General features: G+C 49.2%; 1 protein-coding gene across 4 annotated transcripts in view; it reads left to right on the forward strand.

Moving 5' to 3' along the window:
• LOC149326311 (tRNA (34-2'-O)-methyltransferase regulator WDR6) overlaps nt 1-21479 on the forward strand; it is a 194460-nt gene that overhangs the window by 102932 nt on the left and 70049 nt on the right. For all 4 annotated transcript variants that reach the window (XR_016286457.1, XR_016286458.1, XM_089564005.1 and 1 more), the window contains exons 18-19: nt 4023-4199; nt 9157-9334. Coding sequence is in view for 2 of the 4 variants with exons in the window: in XM_089564005.1 (XP_089420131.1) it covers nt 4023-4199; nt 9157-9334 (355 nt within the window). In the remaining 2 variants the exon portion in view is untranslated. The remainder of the gene's footprint in view (nt 1-4022; nt 4200-9156; nt 9335-21479) is intronic.

Genomic DNA, 21479 nt, shown 5'->3' on the forward strand with positions numbered 1-21479 from the left:
GAAACGTACTCGAGATTGGGTCGGACATAGGTAGTATATTACTGTTTTTTCAGTGCAGATGGAGCTAGTGAAAAGTTACGTTTTAGATACCCAAGCATGATGCAATTGGCTTTGGATGTTATGTAGTTAATATGAATCTTCCAGGAAAGATTCCAGGAAGTCACTTTGGGATGTTAAACCCCATGAACCAAACCATTTACAGCTTCACTTGTTATCTTTCTATGGGTCCCTAGAGCTTATCTATCCACCATTCTTTGGTTAATCTCTAGCCTTTGTATCATGTTTGATTTTAATCACAGTACCGTGCTCGCAAAAATCAGTCCTGGTACCATTACACCCTTCTACAGTCCTCTTATTACTTAATATCTGTTGTATCCTGATAGGAGTCGCCGTGGTAGCTCAGTGATTAATGTGCTCGTCTACTGAGCCAGAGCACCTGGGTTCGAACCCCACCGCGGCGGCCGCGTTTCGATGGAGACGAAATGCAAGAGGCGCCCGTGTGCTGTGCAATGTCGGTGTACGTTATAAAGGTCCCCAGGTGGTCGAAATTATTCCGCAGACCTCCACTACGGCACCTCTTTCTCTTCTTTCATTCCCACCTTCCTCCTCTCTCTCACAGTGCGGTTCGGGTGTCCGCCGAGATGTGCGAGACAGACAGTGCACCATTTCCTTTCCTCAAAAACCAATTTATTCCACTATTGCCCTATGCTTCATTATGGCCACATTCCTCTTTTCTTTGGGGGGGGGGGGGGGGAGTGGGGTGACAGCGCCACCTAACGGCGTGTGGAGTAAACACCTCATTTACATTGTTCTGCTGGGGCGCACTCCGATTGGGATGGCCAGAGAAACCCATGCAGTGCGTGCCCAATCTAGGTGGCCATGGCTAGGCGCGTCTTGTTACAAGAAGCTGTCATAAATAGCACCAGCTACATCAGCAATGGAATAGAGGCACCGCACAGAGAGCAATACTCCAGGCAGCCAGGCCCATCGTCGTGCGGCCGAACGATTTGGTGGATTGGGACAGTTGGACGTTCCGTCCCTGTAGCCTTCCCTTCACTGCCAGGAAAAGCTGTCTTCGATGGTAGCAAGGGGCGTTTCTCTGTCTCCTCTGAAAGCTATTGCATGCGGATTTGTTGTTTTTTGATGGCTGTCTACCACTGCAGAAGCATCCCAGCAAAGAGGAACACCACTGTAGAAATTCCAGAGGTGGGCATTCCCGCATACCACAGTTGACCAAAACGAGATGGCGGAGCTCATCCCAGGAGAGTTTGGAAGGCCATGGATGTGGGTGTTGCGTATTTAACACAGTGTGGAAGGATCAGACAAAGAAACCGCGCTTTTTTTCACTGTGATTGTTCGAAGCGGGTGGTCGACCATCTTGTTCTCGTCATGTGTAGTATATGGGAAAGCTTGCCTTGATAAACAACGGACAAACAGTGCGATGAACAGCGGAGAAGCAGGTGAAAAGGATGCTTTTGTACCACTTTCGAGTTTTCCAGACACTTCAAATTCGACCATCTGATAATTTTGCCCAGATATTGTGGTTTTGCCAGTCAGATTTATGAAAGTTGGTGTGGTATTCAAATGCTGGTGGATATTTCGATATTATACACTAGTATATCAGTTTCATGAACGAATTACAAACCAAATAACATGCCTATTCAATGCATGTTCCAAATTTGGAACACTTGACATCATCATAATCAAAAATCTGCTCTTGTTCTTGGCAGTGTGCTCCACACATTCTCAAGCACTACACAAAAAAGTTGCTAAGGTTTAGCTTTGGTTAAACCTGGTAGGTTGCGTAAGCATCCATAGCATTCCATTCGTAATCACCGGTTGTAGACGATTCGGTTTCAATAGAGGCGCGGTGTGCCCGTCTAGCAGCGTCTTGAGCGCGCCGCTTCGTGTTCTTCATCTGTCTCCGAAGCCCGTTGTCATTTCCTGGCTTTGGCAAGCCTACGTAGCCTCCCTTTCTGTTTTTCAGGCAGCATAACGATGGAGCCGGCAAGCGAACGAACGCATCTTATACCCCCCCCCCCTCGTTCTCCAGCCTCCTCTCCACACTCCGCAGCCGGCGAGAGCGCGGCGAGGGCAGCGCCTCGCACCGCCCTTCAAGGTCAAACGTGCCTCGCGGCCGCCCCGACGCGAAGGGCTGAAACCGATCGTAATATTGCTTTCGCAATAAAACCACTCTCATCATTTACAAATCAAGCACACTTAGTAAAATACAACATGAATGGTAAAACGAAATGCATGCAAGCACGCGCTGATGTCCAGGGCCTCTGAGACGAAGTTTCACAATTGAAACTTAAATCCGACCATTCTGCATGGTCGTCTGGCTCACCACTACGGCTCTAAAAAAAAAACAGAACGGCTTAAGAACCGGCAGAAGCGCTCAGCGTAACCTTTTGCCCCTGAGGAGTATGCGGCAAAACGGACACCATGTTCAGCGACCAGCGGACCACATCCAGTCAGAGTTTCATTTTTGATGTCACCTTCTTACATCAGAAAATGAAAAACAAAACTGAAACCAAAGAAATGGTGTTATAAATGCAAAATAAATTGCGCAGCTTACCTGGGGTGTGCCGTCTTGATTTTTTGGTGTGAGGTTCAAAACATCGGTCATATCTGACTGATGGCCTATAGCACAGTAGGTAGAGTTACACTGAGCCCTTTTTTTTTCACACCATTCTTTTGCATTCTAATGCTTAGTCTAGCATTAGGGTTAGTATACTGGGCCACCTCACAAAAGGTCAAAGCTGCCTTAGGGTCAAGATTGCACAGGCATACAAAGTGAAGTTTCGTGGTGCATCGTGATCAATGGGATTGAGTCTGCAGCAGGACAAAGGCATCTCTCAACAACTTCCAGTTACCCCTGGTTAAGTATTGTTGATGGCAAATGCTATAAACCTCACTCCTCCTCCTCCCCCCTTCCTTTTAAGCATGAAATGCTTTTAGCTCCCGTTGTCGGCAGTGTGGTGATAGTCACGCCAAGACCGAGAGCCAACATCCGGGCTCTGAAACGAGAGCATCCGGTGGTGTTCCTCCATTCCTGTACGGTGTGGTTCGGGTGTCCCCCGAGATGACAAAAGATTACTGCGCCATTTCGTTTCCTCAAAAAGCGTTGCGTTCAAAGGGCAAGGCATCGCGCCGAACGGGTGGTGGCGTTCCGTGGACACCTTGGCAGCGCTACAACACGCTGTTGCGTTCCACTCCTAAAGGTGAAGCTTAAGTGTCATTAATTAGCAATTAATTATTATTTAGTCATTAATCCGTAATTAGTCACTAATTAGTAATTTGTCATTACTTCGTCATCAGTTATGTGTGACGTAATCCAGTGGTGACGTCACCAGTGTCACATAGTCAAAGTGGTGCGGAAAACGGTTTCGAAAGTTTCGAACGCGCTGCATATACATTCTTGTCAGGCCTGCGTCTCATCGTGTCCGCGTACGCTTCTGCATCGTCCTGCATTTCAATGCCGCCACCGTCACAGTTGCTTAAGCCGAGCAATGGAGCCTGATAAAACGAGAGGTAGGAAGCGTCTTGTGGAAAGCGATCGCTTTGCGAGTGATACGCCACAGCAGAAGACTGCTCGCCCCTGCCGACAATGCCATGATTATGCGGCCGCTCACGAAAGCGACAAGGCCGCCACGGTTCACGGCTGCCTACCTAAGCCGTGTTATGCCCGTAAACATTTCATGCTTACTCTACTCTTGGTTACGGGAGAGGCAGAGATTTTTTTTTTTTCAACATTGAGTACATACCATCAGAAGAAACTGCAAATCAAAAACTGCAGTAGTTTATTGAAAGGGCCTTATTCTCAGAAGTTGCTTTTGTGTGCATGCATGTGTGTGTTTTATTTTTGCGCACAGGTCATGGATATTTAAAGGCCGTTTCATGCGCCACATTTTACTCGCCAGTGCTGTAGGAAGTGCAGTGCAAATGGCCAACGGTGGTATTTCTAGATCTCCAGCAGTCAAAGCATGGCTCATGGCCCTTGACGCCCCATATGCTTTCAGAGGAGCACACGCACTTAGTGCAGCGTGTTGCGTGCCGTCTGTACGGCCACATTTCCTCGGTCAAGGCCCTGGCTTGCTGCCGGCCCTCGCACCTGCCTGGCCGGGAGGACCGCCTGCTCGCCTCGGCAGGGGGTCGCGCCCAGCTCTGCCTCTGGAAGGTCTCTGCTTCCCGACAGTGTGAGTCACTCCAGGGGTCCTCATTTCATTCACTCCACAGTGTGCTACCATAAAAGCACTAAACAGGAAACCACTGGTCTCTGTTATGAGTGCCAGTGATACACATCCACAGTTATGGCTGTAATTTGCCATCAGGCCTACTAACTAGACTTAACCCTCTGCAGTCCCTGGTCGGGCCCCTCCCGACAATGCAACGTGGCCATTCCAATCTGCTCTCAGGCACCATCCGATAAGCTTTTCCGCGGTTAAACCACATGTATTCTCCTCACTACGCATGATGCGCGATCTCTTAATCCACATGCTGTCCAAATATCGGGGAAAGACTTGGGCTTATAAGGAAACACTGAAAATAAACGTTCCATGAGATGTTCTTGCACAGTTGTTGTTTTCTTTCGCGGTGCCCAGAACTAGTGAAATAGTTTTGGACCGGAATGGTCTCAAACTGGGTAAAAGTTTCGTACTGCAAAGAGGTGAGCCTTGGTAGGAGTTGAATGGGCACAGAATTTTTTTTTCGTAACCAATGTTTTGTCAGACTAATGGTTAGCTGAGACAGCAAATATTTTGTGTGCTCATGGATTCATTTTTTAGAGCTACTTCAGTGCTATTCAGCAGGCACTTGACAAAAGACACTTGACAATTTAGCCAGTTTAAGAATATTCCGGTCCAAAACTATTTCACCAGTTTTGGGCACCACAAAACAAAACAACTGTGCAAGATCATCTCACGGAGCGTTTATTTTCAGTGTTTCTTTATGTGCCCAAGTCTTTCAACGATATTTGCTGACCTCCCATCCCCAACGTCATTGTGGATGGGAGGTCAAAATGGTATGAATGGAAGGGAGGGTGACTTCTAGCTTTCCTTTCAAAGTAGGACAAGCAGTGGTCGCCACTTACACATGGTGGATCTCTAATGATAAAAACAGCAGCAGCAGCTGCATGCTCGGGTCACTCAGGAGGCACAATCCCCACAGTTTTCGGGGAGTATAAATGAGTGAAACAAGGTCAAGGGGCCAATGGAATGGATGTGAGAGTGCATCAATTTGGAGAAATCAGCATTATAGTCTGAGGGAGCAATTTGAGGGACTCATACTAATTGGCTAGATTTAAGTTGTCATTGTCCCTGTGCATTGGAAATTAATAAAAATCTGTCTATTAAAGGAGGGCATGAGCCCATGGTGAACATCATTCCATCTCTTTAGCTTTAATAATAGCTGTACGCAGGTGGAACTCACGTGATTTTTTTTTTTTTGACTATGGCACATAGTCTCAAAGCATATGTGCCTTCATGTGTGTCCTGCTAGACCCACAAGTGTCATCCCAGTCTCTGTGTGGGTGAATATTTGTCAATATCACTGCAGGACTGATTGACCACTTCTTATTTTTAGCGTTATCTCAAGGAGCAACACCTCCTGGTTATTAGCTAGATGGCATATCATTTTAAAGAGTGGTACATTTCTGTCAGTGAGTCACATTTTCTTTATTGAGTCTCCAAGCATGGTGGCTTGCCATGGTTGCTTTTTGCGCCATGCTATAGTTGCCATCGTTATGCTCCATTTCACACATAGCGGTCAGTGCTAAGGAAGCTGTGGAAGTAGTGCACCTACAGAACCAATACTGCGTCACGAATCATTCATTCCTCTCAAAGCCTTGGTGAGTCTTTGGACAGAAAGTCCAACCACCTCAAGACCACACCAAAAGTCCAACCACACCAAGACCACCTCAACATGTTAGCGAGTGCACCCTTTTATATATCTAGAGGTTTGTTTTCGTTAGGGTCATCTCTAGTTAGCGAGCGTCCTTTTCATGCCTGTGTGTTTTTTTTTTTACCTTAAGGCCTCCCCACCGTTTGATGACCGGAAGGGTGGGAGTCCTTTTCGTTCGAAACACATGGCAAAGCGTGGACCTGGGAACCATCCGGGGCTTCTTGGAAAGCAAGCCCATGCATGTGTGCGCTTCTCTGTGTATGTTTGTGTGCTCTGTGCATTTGTGTCTTCTCCATTCTTAAGTTTGTGTCTTTCAGCGGAGCTGAAAAAAAACCAGGACACCGGCAGTGTAGACAAGATGGATGAGCGAGAGGCAGTGTGTTTGGGAATGGTCGAGTAAGTGAATGAGGGAAAGGCTCTATGACACTTGACACGTCACAGCGCACAAAACACACTGAAGCATACGTGAACTGGGACAAGTAACTAAGAACTTTTTTTATGGGGGGTTTGTATATATGTGCGTGAACTGAAGGTGCTAGGAAAAGCGTGTGCACAACAAGCAGACGACGGCATGCTTCAGCAACTCCTGTCCTTCGCCGTCAGTCAGAACGACAGACCAATGGAATGCCTTTTGCGAAGTTTTGCTGGATGATGTCAGCTGGAAGGCTCGGGAGCCAACATAGAGGATGAGGAGGTTGGCTTCTCAAAAGGAAGAGTGAACAAGCTTTAATTTGAATGTCGACTGCTTTTTGGGGTGCGCATGGCTCTAGTATTTTGCAGAAGTTATCTTCTATGCCTCATCTACACACTGGGCTTGTTTGTTTAAAATGTCCAGACCCCTGGTCAGTGGCCCTTTAAGGACAGAAGTTAGTCGAGATTAGAAGTAAATCAGAGAGCTGCTGGGAGATTAGCACTAAGTGCCCACGGCAAAACCACAAAAGAGGCACTACAGAGGGATATGGGCTGGGCATCATTCAAAGCACGGGAAGCTCAGAGTAAAACATTATATGAAGAACGCCTGAGGAAATTGGAGGTGGGCAGCTAAAGTATTTAAATACCTTAGATGCCCAAGAGCGTTGACTCACAGTGGCGGAAAAGAACTAGGAAACTAACCAGTAAGTATGCCAGACACGAGGAAGGAGAAAGAAAGAGCATTAAATGACAGGTTAAAAATGCTGAAGGTAAAGCTGGATTAATTCAGTGGAAAAGAAGCAGAGTGTAGAACTATATCGATACTGGAAAAGGCAGATCAGGAAAGAATTTTTCTATGATAACTCAAGAGGCAGTGCCCTACTTTTTGAAGCTTGGTCGGGGTGTCTTAGAATGCGCAGCTACAAAAACAAATTTAACGAAGATGATAACACATGTGCTGTGTGTAGTAAATCTGTGGAAACAATTGAACACCTCATGCTCAAATGGGATGGTATCCATCCGTATGTCGATGCAGGCACAGTCACTCTTTCTGAGGCCCTAGGGTTTAAAGATAACAATGGTCATGTAAATACATCTGCAGTGGAAGTTAGCAGAAAGCAATTGGAAGACTGGTAGCTCAAAAGCAGAGAGGTGACATGAGGTTAGAAGTGTAGGACTGAAAACCTACTGAAAGAAAATGGGGAATTTTAAGATCAATTTGTAACACAGTTGAATAAAAATGAAGAAAAAAAAGCCGAGCATGGTGGCAACTGCCACCATCCCGTTTCAAAGGGGACACTCCTATCTTTCATCCATCCATCCGTGGCACATACATCTAGCAGATGTAATGGAGTCACTGCATAAAAGCAACAGCTGCTGAACGACGCATTCGCTATCAAAAGTAGCGTTTGGAGGCCTCTCCTATAGGTCTCACACTCACAGATACGTAGGCACTGCATGTAGGCCAGCTGCCCCAATTTCTGATGGCCGTTTTTGCAGGAAGTCGACACAGCTTCAATACACGTGACAAAGCTTCAATGCGTTCTCTCTTTTAGAGCAAAACGCTCTACTCTCCTTATGCAAAGCTCAAGATCAAAACTGCTTGACAATGACCTTGAGCCAGGAGGAGGGGCGGAGGTGTAGCTGTGACGTCAGATCACGTGCCTCTCTCGCCGCTGCCTCCCTTGCCTTGAGCAACACCGGTGCCACCACTTGCCAAATCACCTGCTCAGAGTGGAGAGGGACAAAATAAACAGTGGCTGCCTGGCAAAGCCTCTCTAGACGACATCATGGCTGAACAGCGTGCCGGGCCCTTGTGGCAAACGATTTGCAGTCGAAGGCAAGCAGAGTCTGATCATCCGGCTTATATAGCTCGGAGACAAGCTGCATTACAGCAAAAACGTGTGACGTGCGATACAGAGACAGATGGAGAACAAGAGCAGAGACTGAAAAAATAGTTGTCGAAAAGTAAATGAACATAAGGAGAGGAAGCGCTCAGCCGAGGCCGCTGCATCTGCTTCGCTTACAGAAAAGCCGAGGAAAAAAGTGAAACAAAGCCGTGCCTAAACTTGCACGTAGGCATAGCCGAGCTTTTCACTCGTCTTACTAGGTTCTGCCATGTTGAACCACAGCCAATTTTATTTTTTTCATGTAATTGCCTTGTGTGTCCAAAACATACATGATTTTGAAAATGACAATTGTGCCTTTCAGCCTTTTTTTGTGTACCAGAACTATTTGAAAAATTCACTTCGAACCAAAAGACCACTATTCCCATATGTCTAGTTAATGCCCGTATATGCAGAATTGGTCTTTCTCTACTTAACGTTCATAAGTCCTTGGGAGTATAAAAATATAGAGCAATATTTAAAATGAAGTGCTTGAATTGCGAATCATGGTCGACGCTCATGCTGTATCATAGTGTCACTTCACGTTCTCAGTTCTCGATGAGTCAGAGGACAAAAATATGGCTAGAAGTGAAGTGACGTTCAGGAGGTTGCCAGTGACGGCACTTTATATTTGTCACAACGGAAATGACTGTGTTTACTTTTGTTATATGGGGAACACAGGCACTAGCTTTGGCAGCATTGACTGCTACGTATGAGATGGAGTATGGGCCACAGGGCAGGTGAAGTGATACCACATCTGACATGTTGCCCGAGATCTTCTGTCGTTCAGCTCCCCAATGCAGGCTCAGTCCTGTATTTGAGGGTCCACTGAAATTTCACTCATAACAAAGAGGAGCCTGCCAAGTGGTTTCCTCTGACCGTGTGGTCTTTTTGTCACTTTGTGGCCTTCAGCTTCCTGCAGTTTGGGGGTGGAGCTTTTCTCTGCTGGCGTGTGCAGGTAGCATAACGAGCGAAGAACTCCATGACCACCGACTGTGGTCTCTGGACCGGCAGCATCGTGGTGCCCACCGCTTTCCGTCCACGGACCCCCTCGCACGGTACCTGGACGTCCGCGTCTGGGAGAATGCCCCTTCTGACATCCGTGTTGTCACAGCTGCGTCTGATGCCTTGATACGGTGAGTGGCTACGGTGTCACTTCAGGAACAAGCTGTGTATCGGTGATTGAGTCACGAAGGGGGCAAAAATCACCTCAAGGGGATGGCATCACCATGAACAGGAGTGAGCATAACTCGGTAACTTGGTGCAGAACTACAGTCTGTGCACCACTTTTGGCAACTAAAGGCATTCCTCAAATTCTTGTCAAGTGAAAACACTTTGAAGGATGCAAAGACCACCAGTGAATTTGCAAAGAGGTTCTCAGGGTTTTGCAGGGATCCTAAGGACAGCAAGTTAGCACTACAAGGTTGACAGCTTTGCCATCAGGCAGCCTTAGGCTAGTTGGTTCTGCATTTCTAAGAGCTGCACAAGTTCACAGATGCAGAGGGAGATGCTAAAACAGATATGGTTTAAATAAATACCACTCTAAAACCAGAGACATGGAAAACCCATGCTGTCGCATCACAGCAGTCACTCCTGGCTTTTCATCTCTTCTTGTGACCTGAAGCCACATCAAGAAACAAGACTTCCTATGACACCCTTGTGCATCATTCCTTTCCGTTTTTTTTATTTAATGCACTTAAAAGATTTCCCATATCACCTTGCCCACTTTTTTGAATATCACTTCACACTGGTCATAATAATAAGTTTGCTTCGCCGGACGAGGACGCGAAGTAAGGCGTCTTTCGGTGTTTAGGGTCATAGACGAGGTCATGCACCATTCATGAAGTTTCGGTAAACTAGTGATTAACTGAAGTTGATCTGCATGGCATGTCACCAGTTTAAAGAGCAGACAATCATTGGCAAGCAGTGTGATGTTAACATGAGGATGAACGGCGCTAGTTATATTATTAACATAAATTAAGAAAATAATCTGTTCCAGTAAGCTTCCTTGAGGAACTCCAGACGGAACCGGTATTGCAGCAGAGGCATGACCTTTAACATCCACGAATTGAGTACAGTTCGAAAGGTACGCTGTTATCCAATTTATGATAAATGTAGGAAGACCAAGATTACTAAGATTTTCAAGAAGTTTGCCGTGAGGGGCACAATCAAACACTTTGCTGAAGTCAAGGAAGATAAGATCAGCCTGCCCAGAAGAATCAAACAGGGGTGGAAGTGCTGCGCCAATTGCGCCATGCTGCGCCAATTTGATCTCCTGCGCCAAGATGTGCCTAAACGGCAATTTACGCCCATTGCAAGTATACTGAGCCAAATTTAGCCGAGTGTTATTGTCAGCTGGGCAGCACTGGGCGCTCGCTACGAAACGGACGCAACTGTATTGGCATCGACAGTTGGGTTCGCTCTTGGAGGAATGAAAAAAATTACCGAATACACTGGAAATTCTAGTGTGCTTGGCGAAAGCCTTGTGGTCAACCCACAGCCGCTTTCCCGAACCGCTTGGCGCGTGGCGGGCTTCCCGCGTGTGCGGTTTTTGTCTTTGGTGACTGCGGTCTCTATTTTGATTGCAGTGTTTTAGAGCGAGCTCTTTTGGCCGCGTCGCCTTCGCTGGTGTTCATTGGCATTGACATTTTACACTCTGATCATATAAGGAAAGGAAGCGTTGCAGTGTTTTATAGCCAGTGTTTTAGAGCATTGCAGTGTTCTACCTTTGGCGCTCGTTGACATTTTACACTCAGATCATTTTAAGGAAAGGAAGCGTTGCAGTGTTTTAGAGGGAGCTCTTTGGCAGAAACGTTGCCCTTGCCATTGTCTGTTTGTGTTCACTTTGTTCATTGGCGTTGGCGTTGATGTTTTACACTCGGATAATTTTAAGGAAAGGAAGCGCTCATAACTGGCTCCCTGGGTCAGTGGACGCCTGAATCCCACTTTTGGGTTGTTGTTGCGGCTGCTAGCAACCATGGCTGTACAGGAAGGGAGGCAGTGGGAGTGAAAGAAAAACGACAGAGGGGCCGTAGTGAAGAAAATGAAAATTCTATTTGAGGAAAGGAAATTACGCAGTAACTGTCAAGCATCTCTCGGTGGACACCCGTCATCCATTTGCAAAGGAAGGGAGGAAGGGGGGGGTGGTGGTGGTGGTGGTGAAAACATTTATTAAATCATAGGGAGAGGTGTTGGCGGTCGTGACCTGAAGGGTCACGCCCTTACAACCACTAGGTGGGATGCCTAGACAGGTACCCCATTGGCGTTTGCCGCAGCCCGGGTGCGCTGCGTTAAGGCCCTTTGGGCCTCGAGGGTGCAGCAACCGGACAGGGTCGCCTCCCAGTCCTCTCGGGTGGGGTTTGGGATAGGGGGTAGGGATGGGTTCTGCTGGCAGGCCCACACCATGTGGTAAGTGTCAGACACCTCCCCACAGTGTGAGCACCGCCCGTCGAATTGAGGATCGAAATGTTGCAGAGTTGCCGGGCACAACATCGTGTTGGTGAGCAGGCGCACGAGTACCCGCTCGTTGACCTTCCCCAGCCCTTTGCACGGGGTGGGAAGAGTTCGGTGCGTGGATTTGTAATACTCGCATATTTCTTTAAAAGTATAAATCGGATTGAAATCAGTGTCCTGGTCGGCGTCGGGTCCCGTGGGAAATGCCCGGAGAGAGAGCGCGCGGGCGGCGGCGTCGGCTGCCTCATTTTCGTGGACGCCTTGGTGACCTGGAGCCCAAACGAGAGATCGGTGCGCGGGATCCGAGTCTCGGTTACAATTTTGGTAAATGCGATAAGCTAGGGGAGTAACCCACCCTTGCGTGACGTTACGGCAAGCCCCTCGCGAGTCGGTGATTATGTATTTGGAGGAGGTGTGAGAGGCTGCCAAAGCGATGGCAACCTCTTCTGCGTGAATTGCTGACTGGGCCTTGAAAGTAAGGGCGTCTACTGTTTTACCCTCGTGGACAACCGCGGCCGTGTACCATCCCCTGGGGTCCGGGCCGGACGCGTCCACGTAGAAGACTCCTGGTTTGCTCCGAAAATGGCGGTCCAAGGCTTCCACCCGCGCCAGGCGCCTGCCATTATGATCCTCTTTGGACATATTGGTGGGGAGAGGCCGCACGTGGAGGGCGCGTCTGCAGTGTACGGGAAGGCGGCATCTCTCCTCTGTGAATTGAGTGTGCTGGATGTGAAGTCGGGCTAAAAGGCGGCGACCCGACCCTGTCTTTGTGAGACGAGTGTATTGGTTGTTGAGGTGGGCCTCCCGAAGCTCCCTAAAAGTGTTAACCATCCCCAGTGCCAAAAGACGGCTGGTAGAGGTAGAGACCGGGAGGTCCAGCGCTCGTTTCATGATTTTGCGGAGGATGACCTCGAGGGCATCCTCCTCCTGTTTCCACAGGTGGAGATAGGGAGTCGAATGCAAGATTCGACTGGTCACGAATGCGTTCGCCAGCCGCAAGGCGTCTTTGCATCGTAACCCACCGCGCTTGTTGGAAACCCGGCGGACCATGCGGCCCACCTGGTCCCCCACCTGCCGGAGCTTGGCGAGTGTTGTGTCGCAGCGTCGCTGGTTGTGTATGAAAAGTCTGAGGACTCTGATTTCCTTTGATTCGCGAATGGGACCGCTTTGCAACGAGCGATTGATTTGGGTCGAGCATGTGCGCGAGGGACGCAAATGCACGAATTCTGATTTCTGCGGGGAGCATTGCAGACCACAGTCTCGAGCATAGCGGTCCACTATGCTGGCGGCCGTTTGCAGGCTTGTCTCCATATCCCCCAGGCGCCCTTGCGTAGCCCAGATGGTGATGTCGTTGGCGTACAGCGCGTGCTGGACCCCTTCGACCGCACCCAGTAGGGCGGGTAGGCGCATCATGGCAATGTTGAATAGCAGAGGGGACAGCACCGCGCCTTGTGGAGTCCCCCTCGTGCCGAGCAGGAAAGGTCCGTGCTCTTCGTCCTGTATTCTGATGTAGGATAGTCTGTCCGTGAGAAATTGTTTGACGTAATTGAAGGTATTGGTGCCGCAGTGAGTTTGACTGAAATGTGTGAGTATGATCTCGTGAGTTACGTTATCGAACGCTCCTTTCAGGTCGAGCGCAAGGACTATTTTGTCGTTTTGGGGGTGTGTAATGGGGTTCAAGATTTTGCGGTCGAGTTGGAGCAGGACATCCTGTGCGGATCTATGTGGGTGAAATCCGAACATTGTGTCCGCGAAGGTGTTGTGTTGTTCGAGGTACTCGGACAGCCGATCCCGCACCATCGTCTCCGTCAATTTGCCCACACACAAGGTGAGAGAGATGGGGTGGAGGTTGTCCGTGTCGATCGGTTTTCCGGCCTTCGGGATGAAGGTGACAAGGGCCGTTTTCCAGTCAATGGGGAGCGGGGTTTTTCCCGCCCATATCGCATTGATGTATTCTAGAAGGCACTGGTATGCTGAATCAGGAAGGTTCGCCAAAAGTTTGACGGTGACCTTGTCCCGGCCCGGCGTGGTGCCCCTCTTCATTTTGGCCAGACCCGCCCAGAGATCGTGAAGCTGGAAAGGCCTATCCAACTTCGAGTTTTCTCTGCCAGCGTAGGAGTAGGCCGATCTGCGGGCATCCTGAGTTGTGCACAGGTAGCGATCCCGGAGCGCCTGTGCCAACTGCGTTGTATTTCCTTGGAATGAGTGCATGGCTTTGTGTAGTTGCTTCTGCGTTTCTGTACGGGTATGTGTTGGGTTGATGAGGGCTCGGAAGAGCCGCCACGTGTTGCGGCTCGACATCTGCCTCGCCGCCGTGTTGCAGCGGTCTACCCAGTTTGAGTCAGCGAGTTGGGCCGTGTACTCTGCTGCCTGCCGGGTGAGGTCCGCAATGCGCGCTTTGAGCTTCTTGTTGTGTTTCTGGCGCTTCCAACGGCGCGTGAGGCCGCGGCGCGCTTCCGAGAGGTGGAGGAGGTGGTTGTCCACGTCCGTGACCACCTCGGTGAGCTGTATCTGCTTCTCGTGGGAGCGAAGGTGCGATATGACTGACCGGGACCAGTTTGCGTATCCCTGCTTTGTGATGTTCGTGTTGGTGTCGGACGGGAAATTTTGGCGAAAGGTGGTCCAATTGGGGATGCGTGCTAGTGTGGTAGGGCGCTTTAGGGGGCGTGTATAAACAGTGGTGTTGATGATGCAGTGGTCGCTGCCGAGGGTATCCTCGGTGTTGATCCAGTCTGCGTGTCTTATGTTGCGAGTGAAGGTGAGGTCCGGGCATGTGTCTCGGGTCACCGAGTTGCCTACGCGAGTAGGAAATGCCGGGTCGGTGTGGAGGGTGAGGCCCAGTGTGGACGCCAACTCCGCCAGCATGCGTCCGCGCACTTCCTCCTTACGATAGCCCGATAGCTGGCTAGGGGCGTTGAAGTCGCCCACAATCAGCAGGGGGTCGCGACCCGCCTCTTTAAGTGCACGGCTAAAGAGGTCCGCGAAGGTCACTCGCTTCAGTTTCGGGGAGCAGTATGCATCAAGTACGTGCAGGGGAGGATCCGATCGGCGAAGGGGAAGGATCCTTACCATGGCGTACGAGTACGGTATGTTGAGATCGAGGTCGATTTCGGTGGCTGTGTACGACTTGTGTACGAGGAGACACGACGAGGGGTCTCGCTAGAACGTCACGTAGTTAGTCAATTTCGCCGCCGCTCCTGGCTCCTGGAGGGCGACCACGGCGGGTAAAGCCTCGAAAGTTTCTAGGTAGAGGCGCAGGTTCACGCGTTTCTGGCGAGCCTTGAAGCCTCTGCAATTCCATTGCGTTACGGTTACCAACGTGTGTGTTTTCGGAGGTGGGGAACGCTTGTTAGGCCGTGCCGCCATCATTAGGATTGGAGGTGAGAGACGGGGGCTGATTGGACTCTGGCCTACAGCTAGCACTGGGTGGGGGTGCGGGGTTGGAGTCCTGCGATGCCGCGTCTCTGGGATTACAGATAATTTTCTTGTGTGTATTGAAGGCTCAGATCCCCTCGAACCGCCGACTGGTTCGGGTGGTTTTCGATTTCATGCAGCGGCTTATGGCTGCAGGGACCGATGACGAGCATTTGGACTCCATGCAGTTCATAGCCGTTTCTACCATTTTCTGAAGCTGGGAGGTGAGACGCGCCTCCATCGCAACCATTGCCGACGCGAACGCGGGCGGCAGTTCGGGCTCACTCTCCATGGCGTCGGGACTCGGGATACCCGTCGCGGCAGCTAGCTTTTCTTCCAAATTTTGAATTTTGGCGAGCAGTTGCCTGATCTGTGCTCTAAGCTGCTCATTTTGTCTGCGGCTTTCGACATCTACGCCGTAAGTCCAGGAGGGGGAAGTGGGCGAGGGGGAGGGAGGGGAGGGAGGGGAGGAAGCAACCCCTGCCCAGCTGCTCACCTGAGTGTGTTGTTGCTGCGTCGGGGCCCGGGCTCCGGCAGCGCCACTTGGTTTGAGGCCGGGAAAGTGCTTGGCGTAGTCTCCGCTAGGGGGCGGTGGCGGTGCCTGCTTTTTCTTCTTGTTTTTCTTCTTTCTCTTCTTCTCTCCCGTTGTCTTCTGTCCGGGAGATGAGGAAGCCGCGTTGACGTTTTCCTCGCGCGAGCCGGTGGCGTTATTGCCATGTACCGCACCGCCATTGGCTCCGCCGGTGGTGGGATCTTGTCTGTTTCCAGACTCTGGCTTTTCGAATCCTCCATGTCGAGAGGGCTTGACACCGGCAAGGTGAAGTCGACGGAATTTTGCCGTGCAAGCTTTCGAGCCTGTGGGGTGGGCTAGTCCACAGATTGCACATGTCGGGTTGCACTCGTGTGGCGCAGGGCCATCTGCGTCACAGTCACATTTTGGCCGCAAAGGCCACACTTAGACGAATTCGGCGTGGGGCAAGTGTCCGTGCGGTGTCCCACAGTACCACACTTTACACAGGCGGGCACGGTTCGCTTGTATTCTCGGACGGGGGTAAGTTCCCCGTTGTAGTGGACGTACCGCGGGACCACCTTTCCCACAAAGGTGATCACCGCGATCGATGATTTTCCAAGGCGGCGAATGCTTGCAATCTGCCCGCCTCTCCAGACAATTTGGGCGGTGAGCGTTGCGCTGGTTTCGTCGTCGGCGATGCCTCCGATGACGCCACGGCATACGTCTCCAGTTTGTTTCAAATGCCCGTGTACGGGCAGGGTGCCTTTGCTTGTAGTCAAGCTGATTTCGCCGATCAGGCGATCGGCGAGGTGCGGATTCCGTACTCCTACAACGAGAAGATTCTGCTCCCAGGCGGGGACGATGTTGAGAATGTTCTCAGCAGCAAAGATGCCGAGGTGTGCGTTTAGAGCTTTGCCCAACTCACCACGTCGGAAGGTATTCCGTAGGTCGGCGGTGACCCTGGGCTTGAGGATGACCACGTAATCTTCAGGATGCATCTGTGGCATAGGACGGGGCTTCCACAGACGCGACTGAGCTTGTTTTCTATGTGATGAGGCAGGCCCGTGCGTAGCTTGGGAGGCCGGCGATGTGGCAGCCTGCTTGTTGGAGCCGGCTCTGCCGCGCCGGTTGACGAGTTGGAAGAGCTCCTCGTGCTCGAAGCGCGCAGGTTCCGCAGGAGCTTCAGGTTGGGTAGCCGGAACAGTCGTCCAGGCCATTTCGGAAGGGTCGTAGCCCCTTAGAGGGACTTGAGAAGCCATCTTGAGATGTAGCGAGGGTGTCACCGCCACGGGAGCGACGCAGCCGTTAGGCGCAGCGTCCACTCCTCGCGGCAAAGTGGAAATCGCCCCTAGCAATGCGAAAATTGGGCCCACCTGGTGAAATTTGGTGGCTCCAGAGTCCTGGTGATGTTAGGAATCCGCTCGCTCAAATTTAAGAGAGGCTGAATTGATGCGCCCCAAGAATTAGCAACAGAAGGTACAGAAAGAGGGCCCGTAATGAAGAAAATGAATTTGAGGAAAGGAAATTGTTCGAGGAGGTGGTTGTGCTGTGGCGCTAGCCTGGAGGAGAGGCCACAGTTGGCACGATTCCAGCGCAAGGACAGACACTGTGAGCATGAGCCATTAAAGGCTTTCACTCTGGAGATAAACAGCACTTAAAACGGCGTCCTTGCCATAGGCCTGGCTGACTAGCCCCAAACCGAATCAGTTGTTTAGGATTCCGGACACCTTGACCTGCAAAGCAACCGCCAGCGCGAGTGGGCAGGGTAAACGGCGCGCGAATATAATTTTATTTACTGGGGCTAATTTAACAAACAAATTACAAACTTCTTGCACGTGGTGCTGCCAGAGAATGGACACCTGGCTTACTACCCGTCGTGCGAGGTACTGTCGTGCTCTTACCTCGCACGCAGTTGGCGTTGCTTTGGTTTGGCGTGGCCAGTTATGGGGTTACATCTTCACAGCGTCGCGGCCGGCGTCCCCTCGCTACTCGCACCTTTCACAGCCGTACAGAGCAACGCGTTCTTCCACAGCCTGTCTTGGGTGCACCCGCGTGTACGCTGGGGCATTTTTTTTTTGCATATGCTTGGGTGTTAAATTCTTGGTGCGCATTTACGTGAGGGCGCAAATTATGTGACTACCTTCTTGTTAGTTTGGCTGCAACAATTTTTAGAATTTTAAAATCCACCGGTTGGCGGGTATTGATTCTTTTTTTTTTGGTCCTGACAGTATATTCGAGATTCTGCAGCACTCTTTTGACGGTTTTGATGAACTGTCGCCAATATGATGTTTTCTTCTTTTTTTCTGAACTGGAATTGATGACAGCTAATTTACTGCAACTACTGTTTGTAGCAGCTGCCACATGTCTATTTTTTATGAACTCTAGCCAATATCTTTAGAGCGATTGCAGTCCTTTTAAAGAATTCTGGCCTGTAGGATTGATGATCAATATTTGTGCAGTTTTTGGGCGAGTTGCAAACAAAATTGCTCTCAGTCGCATTAAAATGTTGCCAGTCTGCTCCAGAAGTGCTGCCAAATAGCCTACTTATTGCTCCATATCTGCTCCAAACTGGGACTTTTGCTGCTCCAAAGCTGCTCCAAAATAAGACTTTTGCTGCTCCCATGCCTGCTCCAAAAAGCTGGAGCCTGCTTCCACCCCTGATCAAATGTTAGAGCGATTTCATGAACAATTGTTAAAAGTTGCGTACGCGAAAGAGTGTCTTATATTTCTTACCATTACTCACCTGTGGGGCAGAAACATGGAGGCTAACGAAAAGATTTCAGTTTAAGTTAAGTACAACATAGCGAGCTATGGAAAGGAAAATGATAGGTGTAACGTTAAGAGACTGGAAGTGGGTGAGGGAACAGACGCAGGTTAGTGACATCCTAATCAAAATCAAGAAGAATCAGTGGTCGGTCCCTTTAAAGTACATTGTAGCTGAGGTGAATCCTTGGTTCCATGGCATCGGGTCTAATGATCCATTCGTTATTGTAGTATTTTGGGTTTGTATCTACTGCCAATCTGTTCATATTCTATGCAATCGATCATGAAGTAGCGACTTAGAAGGAATAAATGAAACCACGCATGAAACAAGTCTGAGCTGTAAGGCTCAAGCTGATTAAAAAGCCTCTCGCTAGCGGATGTTGCTTATTTTTTATTTGAAACAGGATTTGTGTGCAGGTTTTCTAGGTTTGTGGTGCACTTTCCTTAGTACAGTTTTTTGAAAGGAGAGATGTATGGATTTGCTTGCCATTGCAGGATAATTTGACTTTGTTTCTTTTAATGGATTTGTCTCATTTAAAAAAAAAATCCTATATAAACATAGCATACTTTGTATTGTCAAGGGAGGAAGTTTTGTTACTTGATGTGGCAAGATGAGATGGTGAGCTGAGATAGTTTTTGTGTGATCCGATGGCTCATTGTTTTCCACCTGCCTCCGCTGTAAGAGTGGTATTCAATTCACATCTGTGTCTGTTTTCTCAGTAGAGTCAGTTGATAGTCAGCACTGTTTATGTGGTGTCTTCCTTATCTACATTCTTGTGCAGTTTTTATTAGCTGTCAGATTTCTGTTGATCATCATCATCATCAGCCTGACTACGCCCACTGCAGGGCAAAGGCTTCTCCCATGTCTCTCCAATTACTAACCCTGTCCTTCGCCACCCCCTGCTATGCTTAGCTTCTGTTGCTATCCGGTCCGTCACCCTTAGTGACCACACCAATAACGGATACCCACCAGGAAGAAGCATCGTTTGTGATAATTTTGGTGAATTCAATTAAACTTTTTATGGATTGTTGAAAATTTACAAAATATGGTAGAAGTAATCACAACACCCTTCTGTTATTCAAAAGCATTCTAATCAAGAAAAAAGATGCCCAGGCTTAGCTTGGTTAAGCCAAGAATGCGTTGCATATTGCGTGGTCTTTTTGCGCGAGGTATTGCCTGGCGGCACTCGATTTTCTCAGCAGCTTTTCCTCCGTGACGTATGGATGGATGGATAGGAGTGTCCCCTTTGTAACGGGGCGGTGGCAACCGCCACCATGCTCAGGTGTCCGTTTTTTCTTTTCTTTTTCTTTTCTTTTCTTGATTTTTTTTCTTTTTTGTTTTTTTTTTGTTTTTTTATATATCTTTATTCTTTTTACACGTAGTTTGGTGATGTGACGTCACCAAACCACGTGACGTCACGTCACGTGGTTTGGTGGCTGCCCGGCCGCGCCCAAGGGCTGAACTGAGTGATTGCAGTATGCTACGCATAAAAGGAGGCTGCCATTGGCGTGAGGCTATATCTGTGTTGCTGCCATGAAGTTGAAGCAGTCACAGTGGCTGTGCGAAGCACACTTGAACGCTACTTGTGCCCACATGGGAGTCACAGGTGGGGCACTTTGGTTATTCCAGCCATGCATGCTTTTGGCTTATTGTGGCCCTTGTCAAGTCAGTTTTCGGTGAAGCAGCATCAGCAGTGTTCAGTGTGTCCGGACTAAAAGAAAGCCCTTCATACTGTAGGCCTACTATAGGGGATAAAGTAAGCTGGCAAGTTTTTTCTTTTTTTTTTCAGTTTGTTTTTTGCATGAAGTAAGCTGGCAAGTTTTTTTTTTCCCAGCTTGTTTTTTGCTTCGGCACAAGTGCAACATATGAATTTGTTTGTAATGAAGAGTAATTACTCATTAGCACCTACCCAAACACAGCTATACGGCTACACAGAAAAGCTTTACAGCTTTCACAGAAACTTCGTAATTAAAGAAAAATTTGTCGTGGTCTGGGGTTTGAACCCAAGACCACTGCCTGTCTGAGGCAGTTGCCTACCAACTAAGCTAACCATCATGGGAAGTAGCGGGGCCAGTTGGTTCATTTTTCGACTTAAAACAGTGCGCAGGGACAGGACACAGTCGAGAAACACACAGACACAGCACTGACTGACAACTGAGGAATTTACTGCTTTGCTTGCAATAAATACAGAAAGTATCGTCTAAAATACAAAGAAAGCCTTGAAATCGTCATTTTGTCACTTCTGTCGTCATTGCTTGTCCAGATAATGCATTTCTTTTTTCGTCAACGTTAGTGATGGTGTGCTTACGCAGGTGGAACGATTCTTCTGAATGATGAACGCTTCGTATATCTCTCGCATGAGCTTTTGGGGGTATCTTCTCAGAATCTTGCAGCGTCGAAAGTGTGGAATGCATTCGCAGTCCGACACGTGTCCCGCTAGCTTGCTGCCATATCCTTTTTCGATGTTGCCGACGTGTTCCTCAGTTGTCAGTCAGTGCTGTGTCTGTGTGTTTCTCGACTGTGTCCTGTCCCTGCACACTGTTTTAAGTCGAAGAATAAGCTAACCAGGGTGGCTAGCTGATGGTTGGGCGAGAGCGGATTGATCAATGACTCGAAGTGGTATACTGACGTTAGTCCAATATTTAGGGCAGGGTTTCTCAAACTGAGTTCTGTGGAACCCAGGGGCTCCGCGAGCTGCTTTTGTGGGTTCCGCAACCACCTACATCGGCTAGTCCACCCCCTTTTATGCACTTCTGTTCCTCATTGACAGATGGCGCCATACGCGCACGCATGGTAGTGTGCCACCCACTCCTCCTCGGAGCGTGGTGCCATTCTTTGAAGGGGTCAGGAACAGCCTCCTTGGGAACAGCCGGCCTATCTGTGCCCGCTTCGCCTGCGCCGGCTGGTTGTGAGAGGTTCAGTGTCCGTTTGGCCTCTGTTTTCTTTGACCACAGGACTGGCAAGATTCGGGCATGTCATGTGCCACTGTGCATGAATCACTCCAGAAATGACTGGAGAATGATCGCTTTCCCAAGTGATTTAAAAGAGGGCCCAAGCGGACTGTAAAGACAAAGACAAGCGGCAGCTGCAAAACACTTGTTGTAAATGCAGTGTAAGTTCTACGAATAGCGTTCTTCGT

This window comes from Amblyomma mixtum, chromosome 10 (assembly GCF_055824585.1).
Source record: "Amblyomma mixtum isolate Tamu chromosome 10, ASM5582458v1, whole genome shotgun sequence".
NCBI lineage: Eukaryota > Metazoa > Arthropoda > Arachnida > Ixodida > Ixodidae > Amblyomma > Amblyomma mixtum.